The 18750-nt window shown below is 37.1% G+C and overlaps 1 protein-coding gene across 2 annotated transcripts in view; it reads left to right on the top strand.

The window, feature by feature from the left end:
• Positions 1–8237, top strand: part of ACVR1 (activin A receptor type 1) — a 127261-nt gene extending 119024 nt beyond the window's left edge. For both annotated transcript variants that reach the window (XM_032355640.1, XM_032355639.1), the window contains exons 10-11: positions 5929–6059; positions 7008–8237. In XM_032355640.1, the coding sequence (XP_032211531.1) occupies positions 5929–6059; positions 7008–7142 (266 nt within the window). In that variant the 3' untranslated portion in view covers positions 7143–8237. The remainder of the gene's footprint in view (positions 1–5928; positions 6060–7007) is intronic.
• Positions 8238–18750: the final 10513 nt, after the last annotated feature.

Genomic DNA, 18750 nt, shown 5'->3' with positions numbered 1-18750 from the left:
ATTTCAGCCACAGGGAATTTCCTCCCCGTTTACAACAAGCGAGGGTCATCTGTAACCCGTGTCTTTGTCCTTGGTCCCTCTCCCCCCACAAATGTCCCTTTTTGGTGCTTCTCATTCCCATCCCCTTCTCTGCCTTGTAGACTCCGTGTCTTTCTGTCTTCCTAAGCCCTAGCTCCCGGAAGGCTTACTTAGGCTTCCATGACACCCCGTTATGTCTGGTGTCAAAAAACCACACAGCTGGTTTTTTCCTCTAAGACTTGTGGAGTATCCTCTCCCCGCACGTTCTCCCTGCTCTTTCCTCTAATGCCTGTCTCTAATTTGTCCTGGTTCCCTTGCCTCTTGTTCTGCGCCTTATTGCCAGCACCGCCTCTCTTTTTATTCTTGTATCCCCAGTGCCAAACACAACCTCTGACTCAGTAACCATTCTGATCCCGTAAACTGTGTATGCCAATTTAGGAACTAGCACATAAAAATGTATTTTGAAAGGCAAAGATAGATAGTAGTGGGGTCAAAACCATTTTTGAGGTTCTTTTGTTTTTATAAGATTTCCATTGTCTAAAGTAAGAAGGGCTTGGCCTCATCCACAGATTTCCAGACCCTTGACAAACAAGAGCATGTCTTCCACTTTCATCATCCTTAATGTTTAATATGGTGCTCCACACCTTGTAGACACATAATGTACTTTATATTGACTGAAATAAAATCACTGCTTTCTTTGGCCAGAGGGAGTTCCACCTGACTCTTAGAGTTTAATCCCAGATTTATTTGGCACTGGTCATGCTTCTCCAGAATAAGATGGAGACTATCGGCAACTGACCAGTAGTTGAAGAAAGAGAAGTGTGACTAAATCCCAGGCATAATCCATTAAATGGTCTTTCTTTTTAAGTTTGATTCCTTTATTAAAACATGAGGCAGATAGATAATGAGATTAAAGTATGGGAAATATAAACACGAGGGAAAACCAGATTTGTATAGTGAAATGTGTTGTTCGGGATCACTGTATTTCATGTTTTAAAAATCCACCCATGCCCTTTTCTTTGGCATATTTGTAATAAAAACTCCACTTCGCTCAGGCAGATTATTGCCAGGTATTCACTGGCTAAGTGAGTGTGAACAGGCAATGCTATTATGCTAACTTAAAAAAAATTAAATTAGGCTACTAAATGTAGTCTCTTTTGGAGGAATTAAGACACCGTGAAGGGCACATCTCTCACTATATTTCTTATAAATTCATGTGGCCCTTAAATAAGTTATAAGCATCCATGTCTAGTTGTATTTTGTGTGGTGTGTCTTAGTACTAGAAGGAAATACTTTTGTTTAAAAGTTTCATGGGCTTTTTACAGGAGGAGATAAGGCCCTTGATATGAGGGGTCACAAATCTTCTGAAAGCAGTGGTTTAGGTTTTGCCAGGAAAGGTTTTTTAATCCATTGACTAATATCCTTCGTGATTACAGTTATACAATGTGGGTAAGTTATTTAGACTTAAACAGTCTCAATTAGAAACCTTTTTTTCCTTACTGGAAACATGGAATGTAGTTATCAATTAACTTAGTCAAATCAATGAAGTTAAAGAAATTGCATAGATCTTAAGCAGGTTCCTTATCATGACTGGTCTTTTGCATAAACGATGTGTATTTATACAGGATTTATAAAATGGATTCTTGCAGTTAAGTAACTTAATTTCTTTTATCAGTAACAAAGGGATTGAAGCTTTTCAGGTGACCTGTAGGAGCTAGAAGGCTGTGAGAAAAGTTAAAATTCAATTTTTCTTTCTTTTCCCCAAACAACCTGTTAGGTATTTAGGAATAGAAGAAAGTTACATGGAGAAAGAAAAAGAACAGTCAACCAAGTAGTCCCCTGGCCTCATTGCTGAAGCCTTTGATGATAGAAGAAAAATGAATTTCTTGGTTTCTTCTCTTTAAGGAGAAGAATCAATTTTCTAATTCTAAGTGATGAAGCTTAAAATTTCTCTCTTTGTAGAATTACATCAATTTCTTTCACAAAGAAGAGTAATTTTTCTGGGGAAAAAGGGTTTCTGAGGCATTGGAAGCTATGCTCAGCTGAAATTAACCTCTTTCATGTTTGCTTGGGGGAAGAAGCGAGTTCATGCTTTTCAGCCATTCTACTGTCTTCCCAAATGACAGTCTCTCTCTACATTTCATTTCATGCCTTCAGTCTGAAAGTAAATAATAGAGCCATCAAGCAAGCAACTGTGTCTGGCAGTCTGAGGTTACTCATTGCCCATAGAAAGAAGAAATGACTATTTCATATTATTTGCATTCTACCAATGGATGGGATTATTTCTGTGTTCTGTTTTTACTTCTCTACTTTCACTTCTGATTTTTGGGGGGCCTTTTTTCTTTTTCTTGATGAGTCCGGCTAATGGGTTACTAATTTTCTTGATATTTCAAAGAACCAGCTCTTGGTTCTATTGACCTTTTCTTTTTCTTTTCTTCTCTCTGTGTTTTCAATTTTCTGTTTCTGCCTTGATTGCCACTATTTACTTCTTTCCGCTAAGTCTGGGTTTATTCTTTTTCTAGTTCCTTTAGGTGTATGGTTAGATTGAGATTTTTCTTTTTTCTTGGGGTAGGCCTGTATTGCCGTAAACTTCCCTCTGGAACAGCTTTTGCTGTGTCCCAAAGATTTGGGACCCTTGTGTTTTCATATTTATTTGTCTGTGTTTTTTTTTTGTATTCCCTCTTTCATGTCTTTGTTGGTCTGTTTGTTCTTTAGTAGTTTATGTTGTTTTTGTCTTTTCCAGGTTTGTTTGTTTGTAATTGGTTTTTAGTTTTATACTATTGTGTTTGGAAAAGATGCTTGGTAGGATTTCAGTCTACTTAAATTTATTGAGACTTGTGGGCAGACATTTTATCCTGGAGAATGTTCCGTGTGCGCTTGGAAAGTATGTGTTTTCTGCTGTGTTTGAATGGAGTATTCTGTGTATACTTAAGTCCGTCTGGTCTAATGTGTCAAAGCCACTGTTTCCTTGTTGATTTCTTTTTGGGTGATCTGTTGATGTAGTGGGATGTTAAGTCCTGTACTACTAGCGCATTACCGTCAAATTCTCCCTTCTGTCTGTTGCTATTTGCTTTATGTATTTAGATGCTCCAGTGTTGGGTGCATAGATATCTACTATTGTTATAATGCTCTTTTTGGATTGAACCCTCTATCATTATGTAATGCTCTTTGTTGTGACAGTCTTTGCTTTAATCCATTTAATCTGATCTAAGTATTGCTTCCCCAGCTTTTAATCTTTTTTTTCAGCTTTCATTTAAACAGAATGTCTCTTTCCATCCCTTCACTTTCACTCTATGTCTTTGGGTCAGAAGTGAATCTCTTGGGATGTTTGGGTGCCTCCATTTTGCGTAAGAGCCTTTAGCTCAGGTCATGATCCTAGGGTTCTGGGATCAAGTCCCACATCAGGATCCTTGCTCAGTGGGGAATTTGATTCTCCATCCCCCCAAACAATAGGTTTTTGTTTTGTGTTTATCATGAGATTTATTTATAAAATCCTAAGTATACAGCAGTCTGTATTAAATTGATGGTCATTTAAATTTGAACACATTATCCTAAAAGAACTTTATTTTCCTCATTTTATTTGTTGTCATATTTTACATTTTTATTTTGTGAAGACCTGTCACCTACAATTGATTTTACTACTTTTGTCTTTTTTAATCTTCATATTTGCTTTATAAGTGATTGCTTTACTACCTTTACTGTGTTTGCTTTCAACACATGAATTTTCTTTTCTTTCATCATTTTTTTTTCTACTTTTGGCCTTTTCCTTTTTTACTTATAGAAGTGCTGTTAACATTTCTTATAAAATCTATTTAGTAGTGGTGATGAACTCCTTTAACTTTTGTGTATTAGGTGAACCCTTTATCAGAAAAGTTATCATTCAGAATTTAAGGAGATATTCTTGGTCTTAGTGGTTTTTTGTTTGTTTTTTTCCTTTCAGCATTTTGTAGTACAGAAAGGAGTGACATGATATATTCAAAGTTTCTGCTGAATAATCAGCTGATAGCCTTTTGGGGTTTCCCTTGTATTTGACTATTTGCTTTTGTCCTTTTCTTTGACATTTTAATTATTATGTGTCATGGTGTGGACTTCCTTGGTTTCCATCTTGTTCAGGACTTTTGGTGCTTCTGTACCTAGAAGTCTGCTGTACACCCCCCACCCCCCCCCAGGTTAGGAAAGTTTTCAGCTTTTATTTCTTCAAGTAAGTTTTTTGCCCCCTTTCTATCTTCCTTCTGAGACCCATAGAATGCAGATCTTTTTTTATGTCTAAGAGATCCCAGTGTGTCCTTATTTTTAAACTTTTTTTTTTCTTTTTCCTGTTCTTGGATGCTCTCCATTACCTTAGATTGCTTACCAATAGATCATTGATCCATTCTTCTGCATCCTCTAATCTACAATTGATTCCCTCTAGTAAATACTTTGTTTCAGTTATTGTGTCTTCAACTCCGATTGATTCTGTTTTTTAATTTATTCAAATTCTTCCTGAGTTTATCCCCTGTCTTCTCCAGTCTGGTAGCATCTTTGTGACCATCTCTTTGAACTCTTTATGAAGTAGATTGCTTATTTCAATTTCATTTACTTCCTTGCCTGAGCTGTTGTCTTATTTCTTTTGAAGCATATTCCTCTATCTCTTCATTTTGCCTGGCTTTCAAAGTTTCTGTGGATTAGGCAGAATAGCTAATTCTTTTAAAATTGAAGGGATGGTCTGTTTTACTGTCTTTTCCCATAAGACAATGCCTGGTAACTTTGGTTAGCTGGCTAGATCTGTGGCTCTCTACACAGAAGGCATCCTTGCAGGACAGCTAAAGTGGCTGCAGGTCAGGTTATCCCAGGGTACTCTGTGAGGAGGGAATCCTGGCAGGGCAAGAGGAGCTGAAGTGTTGTGCAGGCCAGGGTAGATGGGGGTGCTTCATGAAGAGGGATCCTGTTGGATTAGCCTGAGCTGAAGCAGGTGCAGTGTACAGAGGTGGTGCCCTGCCAGGCTGTCTAGAACTGAAGTGTTACGGGTCTGGAGTGTTCCTGGGTAGTTTATACCTGTGTCACCTTGACAAGATGACTGGAGCCATAGTGAGCACTGACCAGGAGGGTCTTAGTGTGTGCTGCATGTGGCTGCCTTGGTGGATGGCTAGGGCTAGTGTGGAATGTGGGCCTGGAGCTCACTGGAACAGTCAGCCAGCTGTGGTTTGCAGACCCTTCTCTTGTCTGCACTAAGGGCTGAGGGCAGGGCGGAGAGGGGGATACCTAGCAGTGGTGTTCACCAGGCCCTGACTGAGAGATTTCCAGCAGATTCCCTGCATGTGGTGGAGTTGCAGGGCTGGCTCTTTTATATTCTAGTTGATTTTTTAAACTGTGACATTTTTTTCTGTGCCCCAGGTAGACAAACCTGTCCATGGTCCCCTGGTACTAGCTCTCCCTGCTATAGTGCCACAGTGTTGGGGGTATGATCTCCCTTCATTTCTATGTCTCCATTTCTATGCCATTCTCTCTATGGTCTTTTGTTGTACAGAAGCTGTTCATTCAGCCCTCAGTTCTTCTTCAGGAGGAATGGCTGTATAAGTGGGTATAGATTTGGGGTATTCATAATGGAGAGATGTTCAGGTTCTTCCTAGGTCACCATCTTGTACTGGAATGTTGTCATTTTGTGATTATGAAAGGAATTTTGTCCTCATTTGTCAATAAATGTAGTTACATGAGTAGTAGCCACATTTTCTTCTAATGTAATTCCTGCAGAGATTTGAAGAATTATTACCTTGTTCTCCACTTATTTTGTAGCTTTCAGAATCACCTTGACATAAGGAAGATGTTCAGTTTTTCTCTGATCATGTTATAACCCATGGTACCAGTTAAGAAATCCCCAGGGGGATCCTCTGTCCTCTTGCTAACCGACACTATTCTTGTCCACGTGTGCAGGTATCGTGGAGGATTACAAGCCACCATTTTACGACGTGGTTCCCAATGACCCAAGTTTTGAAGATATGAGAAAGGTGGTCTGTGTGGATCAACAGAGGCCAAACATACCCAATAGATGGTTCTCAGACCCGGTAAGAGTGCCACTTTCCCAGTTTTAGAGCAACCTTCACCTTTTTACTAGAAAAGTACTTTACTCTTGAAACTCAAGAGTAAGCCAATAGTATAGTTCCTGAATGGTCGCCCTGTCTGTTGCTTTCTATGTTATGTAGAAGGGTCTTGGACCTAGTTTAGTCGGTTCACAAAATGGTATAGTTGAAAGAGCGAAATTCTCTGATCTTGCTAGTAAGTGACAGTAGTCACAGGAGTTTCTACTATTGACTAGCTCCAGGAGTCAGGGGATTCATTACTCTGCTGCTCACAAGTAAAATGCAAGACTAACCTTTTTCCATATCTGCATATCCAAAATTCCAAACAGAGCTGTTCAGCTGAAGTTTTGTTTGTTTGTTTTTTAGGATTTTATTTATTTGACAGACAGAGATCACAAGTAGTCAGAGAGGCAGGCAGAGAGAGAGGAAGGGAAGCAGGCTCCCTGCCAGGCAGAGAGCCTGATGTGGGGCTGGATCCCAGGACCCCGGGATCATGACCTAAGCTAAAGGCAGAGGCCTAACCTACTGAGCCACCCAGGCATCCCTGAAGATTCTTATTGCTTCTCTTCAGTAGCCGCAAGTCTGAAACATTGAGATAAGACGCAGGCTGCAGATTTCATTGTTAACTCTGCAATAGCATTATCTCTTTTAGCGGGCATAAAACATCAGGGGGTCCAGCCAATTCTTTGTAATTTACCTCAAAGTCAGCTGATAGCATTCAGAGTCCAAAGGCCAGAACTCATCAAAACTCAAGAGGGACTCTTATCAGGGGTCAAGGCTTAGATTATTTGATAAAGAAGATGGCAGTAACATCATTGTGACCTACCAAGATCCGCAGAGTTCTGCAAAATCTCTTGACACAACATCTGCCAACTTTCTAGGGCCATGAAAAAGCCACTTTTTCACCCTGGTATTTGTTCTTTCTCTCCTCAGACATTAACCTCTCTGGCTAAGCTGATGAAAGAATGCTGGTATCAAAATCCATCCGCAAGACTCACAGCCCTGCGTATCAAAAAGACTTTGACCAAAATTGATAATTCCCTAGACAAATTGAAAACTGACTGTTGACATTTTCATGGTGTCAAGAAGGAAGAGTTGACGTTGTCATTGTCCAGCTGGGACCTAACGCTGGCCTGACTGGTTGTCAGAACAGAATCCAGCTGTCTCCCTCTGCAAATGGCTGCTTTGACAAGGCAGACATTCTACCCAGCCATGTGTTGGGGAGACACCAAAACCACCCTAACCTCGCTCAATGACTGTGAACTGGGCATTTCACAAACTGTTCACACCACAGAGACTCATGTCGGACAGACACTGTTGCAAAGGTAGGGGAACTGGAGGAACACAGAGAAATCCTAAAAGAGATCTGGGCATTAAGACAGTGGCTTTGCATATCTTTCACAGGTCTCCTAGACTCTCCCCATGGGAAACTCAAGGAGGTGGTGAATTTTTATCAGCAATATTGCCTGTGCTTCTCTTCTTTATTGCACTAGGAATTCTTTGCATTCCTTACTTGCACTGTTACTCTTAATTTTAAAGACCCAACTTGCCAAAACGTTGGCTGCGTACTCCACTGGTCTGTCTTTGGATAATAGGAATTCAATTTGGCAAAACAAAATGTAATGTCAGATTTTGCTGCATTTTACACATGTGCTGATGTTTACAATGATGCTGAAACATTAGGAATTGTTTATATACAACTTTGCAAATTATTTATTACTTGTGCCCTTAGCAGTTTTTACAAAACTGCTTCGTGCATATGTTAAAGCTTATTTTTATGTGGTCTTATGATTTTATTACTGAAATGTTTTTAACACTATACTCTGAAATGGACATTTTCTTTTATTATCAGTTAAATTCACATTTTAAGTGCTTCACATTTGTATGTGTGTAGACTGTAACTTTTTTCAGTTCATATGCAAAAATGTATTTAGCCATTACCCATGTGACACCACCGAATATATTACTGATTTAGAAGCAAAGATTTCAGTAGAATTTTAGTCCTGAACGCTGTGGGGAAAATGCATTTTCTTCGGAATTATCCATTATGTGCATTTAAACTCTGCCAGAAAAAAATAACTATTTTGTTTTAATCTACTTTTTGTATTTAGTAGTTATTTGTATAAATTAAATAAAAGGTTTTCAAGTCAAAAAGTGAACTTTTTTTTGCCATATAAGATCTGTATTCTAGAATACATTTTATTATGGGAACAATAGAAGCACAAAATGAATTTGTAAATCAAATTTGCTTTTCAAATCTCTTGACAATCTTGAGGGTCTTATGAGGGTGACATCCAGCTTGAATGGGATATCAGAAAATTTGAATTTTCTTTCTTTTTTTAGTTGTGATTATTTATTCTTGGTCTGTGCACCCAGTTGTGAAATGAAGGTGATGGAGCCTTTTGATCTGTCTTCTTTGCTTAAGGGTTGTGAGTATAAATAGGAGGGATGATATCCGAGCATTTTTTTTAGTGTGAGGTCCTGTGTGAGTGGAAAGTGGTCTTAAATCTCTCACCTTGCTGCTTGGAGAGAGCCCGCTGCTGGTTTTCTTCACTTCTTGTGTTCAACAGGATTGAAAAGGTAAGGTTTAAAATGACCCAAATAAGAGATGAGGGGTGAATTTTGGGGATGTTCACCAGAGGTAAGTTGATGACATCATTAAGATGCATTTACTTAGAGGGTATATATTAACTTAAAAAAATTGTGGTAAAGTACACATAATCAAGTGGTTAAGTACATTTCACACTGTTTTGCTGATGTCTCCACTGTCCATCCACAGAACTTGTTTCCTGTCACAAAACTGAAACGCTCTACTTATTAATAAGCAACAGTTTGCTATTCCTTACTGCCCACAGTCATTGGCAACCATCATTTTACTTTCCTTCTCTACAATTTGACTACTCTAACTACCTCATGTGTGGGTTTATATAGTATTTGCAAGACTCCCTTATTTTACTTAACTAACGACTTTAAGATTCACCCTTATTATAGCATGTACTGGAATTTTCTTCTTTTCATGGCTGATAATATTCCAATGTTTTATATATAAAATATATATATATTTTTTGTTTACCTGTTCATCTCTTGATGGAGAATTGGGTTGCTGCCATCCACATGGGTGTATATCTGATTTCTTGCTTTCATTTCTTTTGGCTATATACCCTAAAGAAGAATAGAATCACATTTAACTTATATTGAAGTATGCATATATATACATATGCATCCAATTGTATGGCTTGATGCATGTTTAAATTTTTTGTTGTTCACAAGTTTTTATTAATTGGTTATTTTCATGGAAATAGCACCCAGATCAAGAAGCACAGCATTGAATTCTCTAGAGTGAAGTCGGCATCATGGTGGCATGAATCCTTTTCCCCCTCATCCTTTGTTTTTGACGTCCAGTTAGTTGTAAATCCAACAAAAGTGCCTTTGCACATTACAGCAGGACACCTAAGCAATTTCTATGTACCTCTGTCTCTGAAAGTGGATGGATAGGACCTTGGAAGAGACAGACTCCCAAGGGAGTCAGTGAGCCTGCCCCACCCTCCCCTTCTATGATTGGGGAAAAGGTGAACCTGGAGAGTACAAAACTGGGTAGACATGCACATATTTGTAGGGGTCTAAACCAACCTGATGGAGGATCCTAGCAAGTCATCCCATTGGGACTGGGAGGAGTTTGGAGGCAGAGAGAGAGGAACTGCATGATATATGCTAGTTGTTTGGTTTATACAAGAACATCCCAAATGTCCCCATTAATCACTATCTTGAGAATATACAGATCCCATCCTCCTTCTATATTCCCATCAAGCAAAAGATACAGAAGAATGTGTTGTTTAGCATTCAAGGTCAGAGGTTCTGGGAATGGGTAACCTGGAAGACCTCCGTAATGAAAGAATACCTGGGTGGCAGACCTTGATCTCCTTAAAACACTGGCTGTGCTAGGAGGGGAATAGCTACAGGTAGTTCCTAGGCTAGTTGTTATACTATAAAAACTTGCTTTGTGCAGATTCTAGCAGTGGGTGCTTTGTCTAGTCAGCCTTTCCTGGGCTTCCTGTAAGTTCCCTCAATAAACCTCTGTCTCACGCACTATCTCCTGGTCATTTCTTTGATATTCCAAGACCATTGTCCATCCTTGGCTTAGAGTTTGCTGGGGTGCAGTTACACAGGAACTCACCGTGCTACCTCTCTCCGGTAGTGTGGCAACATACTGGGTTTTTGTCAGCAGCAGCAGTGCGCTACCTCTCTGCTAGAGAAAATGGAAAGCAAATGTGGTTGCCCACCTGTAGGGGTTGTGGCTGAAGTGATCCATTTCTCTCCAGTAGGACCCTAAACTTCTGAGGTGGGATCTCCATTACTGAGATGAAAGAAAGAAAAGGAAAGGAGGTCAACAAGAATACCAAAGCATATTGAAGAAATGTGTTTCCTTCTGTTTCTGGATCTTGGCAGGAGGTCCACCGATGGACCTCTTGGAGTCCCACATTGGAAAATCCGCCTCTCAATCATGGGCACCCCCATAGCCCCAGGTGCTAAGCCCATGCCTCCTCTGAACCTTCTGCTAGCTCTTTCTATGTATTGCTGAGTGCAGTCTCCAGTCCCAATAGAAGAAACTAAAAACTTGAATTATAGCACTACCTCTGGGACACAAGGTTTCCAATTGTCAGCATCTTGAACTATAACAACCAGAGTGAACAAATTCTTCACTAAAGAAAGGATATGTATCTCTTCTTTTGCATTTGAAGTATGAAACAACAACAAATTAAGGAAATATGATATTACCAAAAAATGCTGATTCTTCAGCAACCAAACTCAAAGGCACAGAACATTGTGATCTGATAAAAAATTCAAAATAGCCATTATGAAGAAATCCAACAAGCTACAAGAAAACTCAGAAAGGCAATTCAATGAACTCGGGAATAAATTTAATAAACAAATCATTATCAAAGAAATTAGTTCTTTTTTTAGAATTTCAAACAAATTCTGGAGCCGAAGAATTCAATGAATGAGATGAAGACTGCATTAGAGAGCATAGGTAATAGGATAGACCAGATGAAAGAAAAGAACAAGTGACTTGGAAAGAACTATTTTTTTTTTTAAAGGGTGGAGAAATCCCATGAGAGGTATCAGATTCAATAAGGAAAATCAAATGGACTTAACAGATATTTTTAGATTTCATCCTAAAACAGCAAAATACACATTCTTTTCAAGTGTACATGGAACACTCTTCAGAATAGATCACATATTAAGTCACAAAAACAAGCCTCAACAAATAAATTGAAATCCTACCGTGCACTTTTTCTGACCACAATGCTATGAAACTAGAAGTCATCCACAAGAAAGATTTGGAAAGACCACAAATACATGGAGGTTAAACAACATGCTGAATGAATAGGTCAACCATCAAATTACAGAAATACATGGAAATAAACAAAAATGAAAACACAATGGTCAAAAACTTCTGGGTTGCAGCAAAAGTAGTCCTAAGAGGGAAGCATATAGCAATACAGGTCTACAACAAGAAGCAAGAAAGATTTCAAATAAGTGAACAAACAAAACCTAAAGCCAGCAGAGGAAGAAAATAAAGATTAGAGCAAAAATAAATGATATGGAAACTTTAAAAAATGGACCATAAAACAAATCAATAAAATCAAGAGCCGGTTCTTTGAAACATACCAATAAAATTGATAAACCTCTAGTCAAACTTATCAAAAAGAAAAGAGGACCCAAATAAAATCACAAATGAGAGAGGAGAAATAACAAACAACACTACAGAAATACAAGTATAAGAGAATACTATGAGAAACTATATGCTAGCAAATTGGACATCCTGGAAGAAATGGATAAATTCCTAGAAACATACAATCAGCTAAAACAACCAGGAAGAAATAGAAAACTTGAACAGACCAATAAACCACAAAGAAACTAAATAAGTTGTCAAAAAATTCCCAGCAAACAAAAGCCCATGGCCAGATGGCTTCATAGGTGAATTGTACCAAACATTTAAAGAAGAGTTAATACCTGTTATTCTGAAATTATTCCAAAAAATAGAAAAGGAAGAAGACTTCCAAATGAATCAGATTAGGCCAGCATTTAAAGATGACTAAAAAAGAGAACTACAGTCCAATACCCTGATGAACATGGATGCAAAAATTCTCAATAAACTAGCAACAATGCTTTAAAAGAATCATTCACAACAATCAAGAGAGATTTATTCCTGGGTTGCCAGGGTGGTTCAGTATTCATGAATCAATGTGATACACCACATTAATAAAAGAATAAGAACCATATGATCATTTTGATAGATGCAGAGAAAGCATCTGATAAAGTATAACATCCATTTATGATAAAAACCCTTAAAGTAGGTTTAGAGGAAACATACCTCAAGATAATAAAGGCCATGCTGATATCATCATCAATGGGGGAAAATAGATGGCTTTTGCTTTTCCTCTAAAGTCAGAAACAACACAGTGGTGAGAGTGGACATCCCTGTTATTTAACATAGTACTGGAAGTCCTGGCCACAGCATCAGGCAACAAAAGGAAATAAATGGCATCCAAATTGGCAAGGAAGAAGACAAACTTTTCACTATTTGCTGATGACATAATACTCTATATAGAAAACCAAAATGACTCCACCAAAAAACTAGAACTGATACACAAATTCAGTGAAGTTGCAGGATATAAAATCAACATACAGCAATCTGTTACATTTCTATACACCAATTATGAAGCAGTAGAAAGAGAATTAAGTACTCAATCCCATTTACAATTGTACCAAAAACAAGGTACGTAAGAATAAACCTAACCAAAGATGTGAAAGATCTGTACCATGGAAATGGTAAAACACTGATGAAAGAAATTGAAGACGAATCAAAGAAATAGAAAAACATTCCATGCACATGGATTAGAACAACAGATATCATTAAAATGTCTATACTACTGAAAGCAATCTATACATTTAATGCAATCACCATCAAAATATCAATAGCACTTTTCACGGAGCTAGAATAATAGTCCTAAAACTTGTATGGAACAAAAGATCCTGAATAAACAAAGCAAACTTGAGAAAGAAAAGCAAAGCTGGAGACATCACAATTCCAGACTTCAAGTCATATTACAAAGCTGTAGCGATCAAAGCAGTATAGTACTGACATTAAAATAAAACTTAGAAGATATAAAAAGTAAAATTACAATACTAAAGGGTTTCAACCAACCTATAAAGAAAGACTGATTATCATTCCTACATTCTATAGGGAAAATATTGTAAAATTGTTGTCATATGAAAAGATGGTCAGAGAATACGCACCCAAAAAGTATAGAGAAATAAAACTGTTGTAGGAGTTCAGATGATTAATTAAATACAGTTGTAAATAAAAATGCTATTTTTCAAAAAAGAAGAAGAGGAAAAGTAGAGGAACTGCTGTACCTTAAGGAGAAGTGAAGGAGAAGGGGGACAGAGTTTATTTAAGAACAGCTGAGAACTTCCTAAACCTGGGGAAGGAATTGGACATACAGGCTCACAATATACTAGTAGAACACCCTATTATCTCAATGCAAAAAGATGTCCTGGGTTGGGGTGGGGGAGTAGACTAACAATGGCTCCTTCTTAGGTTATCCATAGATGTTTCAGCAGAAACTCTACAGGCCAGGAGAGTGGAATGAAATATTCAAAGAGATGAAAGATATAAAGTGCCAGCAAAGAACACTTTGGGAAAGCCTCCTTCCTCTCAAGGACAACTCTGCTAGATAAATAAAAGCTGGGGGAGTTCACCACCACTAGACTTGCCTTGCAAGAAGAAAATGAAAATATGCCAATTAGTGACACAAAAAATAAATACATAATATCCTAGTAAATGTAAAAATTAGAACTAGAAAACTATATTAATATGCTAACCACTTAATTTACTTCTTTTTATGCTGTGAATTTGTTAATTAACCCTCCTTCTTTTGACCTTTATATAATTGTGACATCAAAAATATAAAAGGGGAGAAACAAAAGTGGCAAAATTTATAAGTGAATGAAGATAAGTTACTATCAGCTTAAAATGAGCTATTTTGAAATGATGCCTGGGTGGCTCAGTCAATTAAGTTCTGGCTCGGCTCATGATCCCAGAATCCAAGCCCCACATTGGGCTCCCTGCTCAGCGGGGAGCCTGCTTCTCCCTCTCCCTCTCCCTCTACTTCTCCCCAACCTGTGCTCTCTCTCTTTTTCTCTCTCTCACTCTCTCTCACTTACCCTCTCTCAAATAAGTAAATAAAACCTTAAAAAAAAAAGTTAAAAAAAAAAGCTATTTTATCTGCAAGATGTTTTATGTAAGCCTCATGGTAACCACAAAGCAAAAATCTAGAAGAGAATTATAAATCATAAGGGGGATATTGTAAATTGATGGTATTCCTTGTAATGTGCTCAAAGGCAGGCAGAACCAGAAGGTGGGAAAAAAAGAGACGGTGTAAAACAACCAGAAGGCAAACAACAAGATGGCAATATATTAACTCCTTATACATTGATAATCACTTCAAATGCAAATGAATTGAATTCACCAAAGAGCAAAGTCACCAGGGGGATTTTTTTTTTTTTAAAGCCCAACTATATGCTGCCTACAGGGTAACTGATTTCATCTCTAAAAGACACAAATAGGCTCAAAGCGAAGGGATGGAAGAGAATATTCCATCAAGTGAAAATACTAAAAAGAAAGCAGGAATAGCCATACTTCTATCAGACCAAATAAATTTCAAGACCTCCCACCAGGGGGAAAAAAAATGAAAACAACAACAACAAAAACAAAAACAGTTACAAGAGACAAAGTCATTATATAATGATAAAAGGGTCAATACATGAAGAATATATAGTGATCAGAAATATATACACACCCAACACTGGAGCATGAAAGAATATATATAGCAAATTTAGTTCTAAAAAGAGAAATAGATGATAATACAATAATATAGGAGATTCAAGTTCATTTGTTCTCAAGTACAATTCAATATGTCACTTTTGGCAATGGATAGGTCACCCAGGCAGAAAATCAATAAGGTAATGTTGGAACTTAAGATACATTTATAGAACATTCTGTCCATTAGCAGCCAAGTATACTTTCTTCTCAAATGTGCACAGAATGATCTCCATGGTGAATCATATGAATCATATTCATAAAGAAAATTGTGGCCAGAAAAGATAGTTGGTATGATTTCAATGGTATCAACTAGCAATAAAGAGGAAAGAAAATCTACAAATATGTGAGAAACATATTTGTAAACAACACACTACTGAGCAACCAGTGGGTCAAAAAGAAGCCAAACAGAATATAAAGTTATTCAAGACAAATGAAAATGGAAATACAACATATCAAAACTTAATGTGATGTAGCAAAAACAGTTCTGAGCAGAAAGTTCATAGTGATAAGTTCATATATGAAGAAATCAAAAATATTTCAAACAACCTAACTTTATATTTCAAGCAACTAGGGGGAAAAAAAAAAGAACAAACTGGGCCTAAAATTAGCAGGAAGAAAATAATAAGAATCAGAGTAGAATAAATGAAATAGAGAAAGAAAAAAGGTAAGATGAATAAAATTAGAAGTGAAAGAGGAGACATTACAACAGATATCACAGAAATACACAGGATCACGAGACATTTGAAAATTTATATGCCAACAAAGATAACCTTGAAGAAATAATAAATTTCTAGAAACATTCAACCTAACCTTCATGAACCATGAAGAAACAGAAAATCTGAATAGGTCATTAACAAGTAAAGAGACTGAATCATTAATCAAAAAGCCTTAACACAGAAAAGCCCAGACCTCACAGCTTTCCTTGTGAATTCTACCAGACATTTAAAGAAAAATGGACATTAATCCTCCTCAACTCCTCCAAAAATTTGAGAAGGAAATACTTCTAAATTCATTCTAAGCCAGTGTTACCCTGATACCAAAGCCAAACAAAGACACCACAAGAAAACTATAGACCACTATTTCTAATAAATGTAGATGCAAAATTCTCAACCAAATGTTAGCAAACCAAAGTCAAGTACACATTAAAAGGTTTAAACATCATGGCCAAGTGGGATTTATCCCTCAGACACAAGGATGGTTCAACATAGGCAAATCAATAAATGCAATACACCATTTAAATGAAAGGTAAAAATTACATGATCATCTGAAGAGGGGCAGAAAAAGCATACAACAAAATATAACATACTCTCATGATAAAAACTTTCAACAGAATGGAACATAGCTCACCATAATAAAGGCCATACAACAAGCCCGAAGGTAACATTATACTCAATGGAGAAAAACTGAAAGCTTTTCCTTTCAAGGGTGCCCACTCTCACCACTGTTATTCAATATAGCACTGGTAATCTTTGCAACAGCAATTAGGCAAGACCAAGAAAGAAATAAAAGGAATTCAAATCAGAAGGAAAAAGTTAAACTGATGCTATTTCCAGATGATGTAATTTTAAAAGCAGAAAATCTGAAGACTCAACCAAGACTGTTGGAACTAATTAACAATTTCAGTAAAGCTGCAGGAAACAAAATCAACATACAAAAATCAGTTTCTTTCTTTCTTTTTTTTTTTTTAATTTGACAAAGAGTACAAGCAGAGGGAGTGGCAGGCAGAGGGAGAGGGAGAAGCAGGCTCCCCACTGATCCAGAAGCCTGATATAGGGCTCGATTCCAGGAACTTGGAACTATGACCTAAGCAAAAGACAGACATTTCACTGACTGAGCCACTTAGATGCCCCAGTTTCATTTCTATACACTATTTCTTTTTCAGATGTTCTCTCATTAAATAAAGTGATCTCATTTACAGTAGCTTCAAAAACAATAAGGTATTTAGGAACAGACTTAACCAAGAAAGTAAAAGATATGTTCAATAAAAACTACAAGACTTTGCTGAAAGGAATCAAAGATGACACAAATGGAAAATCATCCCATGTTTATGGACCAGAAGAATTATTACTGTTTAAGTGTCCATACCAAAAGCCATTTAGAGATTTAACATAATCCCCCCAAATAACAATGACTTTCTTTACAGAAATAAAAAAATTCTAAAATTTTTAAGGAACCACAAAAGACCCTGATAGTCAAAGCAATTCTGAGGAAAAATAATAAATGTGGAAGTATCACATTTAATCTCTTCAAACTATACTATAAAGCTATCATCATAAATAGAGTATGACACTGGCAAAAAGTAGACACATAGACCAACAGAATAAAATAGCTCAGAATTAGGGAAGCCTGTGTGGCTCAGTTAAGCCTCTGCTTCTGGCTCAGGTTATGATCCCAGGTTCCCGGGATGGAGTCCTGCATTGGGATCCTCGCTCGGCAAGGGTCCTGCTTCTCCCTCTGTCTCTGCCTGCAGCTCCCTTTTGTGCACACACACACTCTCTCTCCCTGTGTGTCAAATAAAATCTTAAAAAAAAAAACAAAAAAACCCTCAGAATTAAACCTCTGCATATCTAGTCAACTTACATTAGACAAGAATGGAGCCAAGAATATTCAGTGGGGAATGGATAGTTTATTCAACAAATGGTGTTAGGAAAACATGCAGGACAATGACATTGGACCCCTATACTACATTATTCACTAAAATTAACTCAAAATGGACCAAAGACTTAATCGTAAGACCTGATCCTATAAAGTTTCTAAAAGAAAACATAGGGAAAAAACTCCTTGACATTAGTGTTGGCAGTGATTTTTTGGATATGACACAAAATCAGAAACAATAAAAGTAAAAATTTAGTGGGACTAAATCAAACTTAAAAAGTTTCTGCACAGACTGAACAATTTAAAAAATGAAAAGGCAACATATAGAATGAGAAAACATTTTTGCAAGTCATATATTGGAAAAGGGGTTAATAGTGATCCAAAATATATTTTAAAAACCATACAAACTGATAATCAACAAGAAGTCCAATTATAAAATTGGCAGAACTAAATAGACATTTTTTTCCCCAAAGAACACAGCCAAATGGCCAATAGGTATATGAAAAGACGCTCAGCATCTCTAATCATCAGGGAAATGGAAATCAAAAGCACAATGAGATACTCACACCTATTAGAATGACTAGTATCAAGAAGAAAAATGATAACAAGTGCTGGCCAGGACGTGGAGAAAAGGGAACACTATAAGGCTGTTGGTGGGAATACAAATTGGTTCAACCACTATGGAAAACAATATGGGGCCTTCTCAAAAATTTAAAGATAGGTCCACCTTATGATCCAGTGGTTTCACTTCCAAGTAATATTGAAAGCAAATGAAAACAGGATTTTGAAGAGATACTCCCATGTTTATTTCAGCATTGTTCACAATAGACAAGATGTAGACACAATCTAAGTGCCCATCAAGAGATGAAGGACTAAAGATTATGTAAATAAATTCCTGAATACACATATGAATATTATTCAGCCACTAGAAAGAAGGACATTTTGCCATTTTTGACATGAATTACCCTTGAGCAAAGCATTCTGAGGTAAGTCAGAGAAAAACAAGTATTGGATGATATCTAAGAAAAACCACACTTGTAAAGACAGAGTAAAAGGGTGGTTACCAGAGAATGGGGAGTGGATGGTTAAGACAGGTGTTTAAGGGTGAAAACTTAGTAGTAATAAATAAGCCCTGGAGATGTAATGTGCAATATAATGAATATAGATAACCATATTGCATTATAAGCAACA

The sequence above is a fragment of the Mustela erminea genome, chromosome 8 (genome assembly GCF_009829155.1).
Source record: "Mustela erminea isolate mMusErm1 chromosome 8, mMusErm1.Pri, whole genome shotgun sequence".
Classification (NCBI taxonomy): domain Eukaryota; kingdom Metazoa; phylum Chordata; class Mammalia; order Carnivora; family Mustelidae; genus Mustela; species Mustela erminea.
The sequence above is the reverse complement of the archived record's forward strand: the minus strand, read 5'-3'. Positions and strand labels throughout refer to the sequence as shown.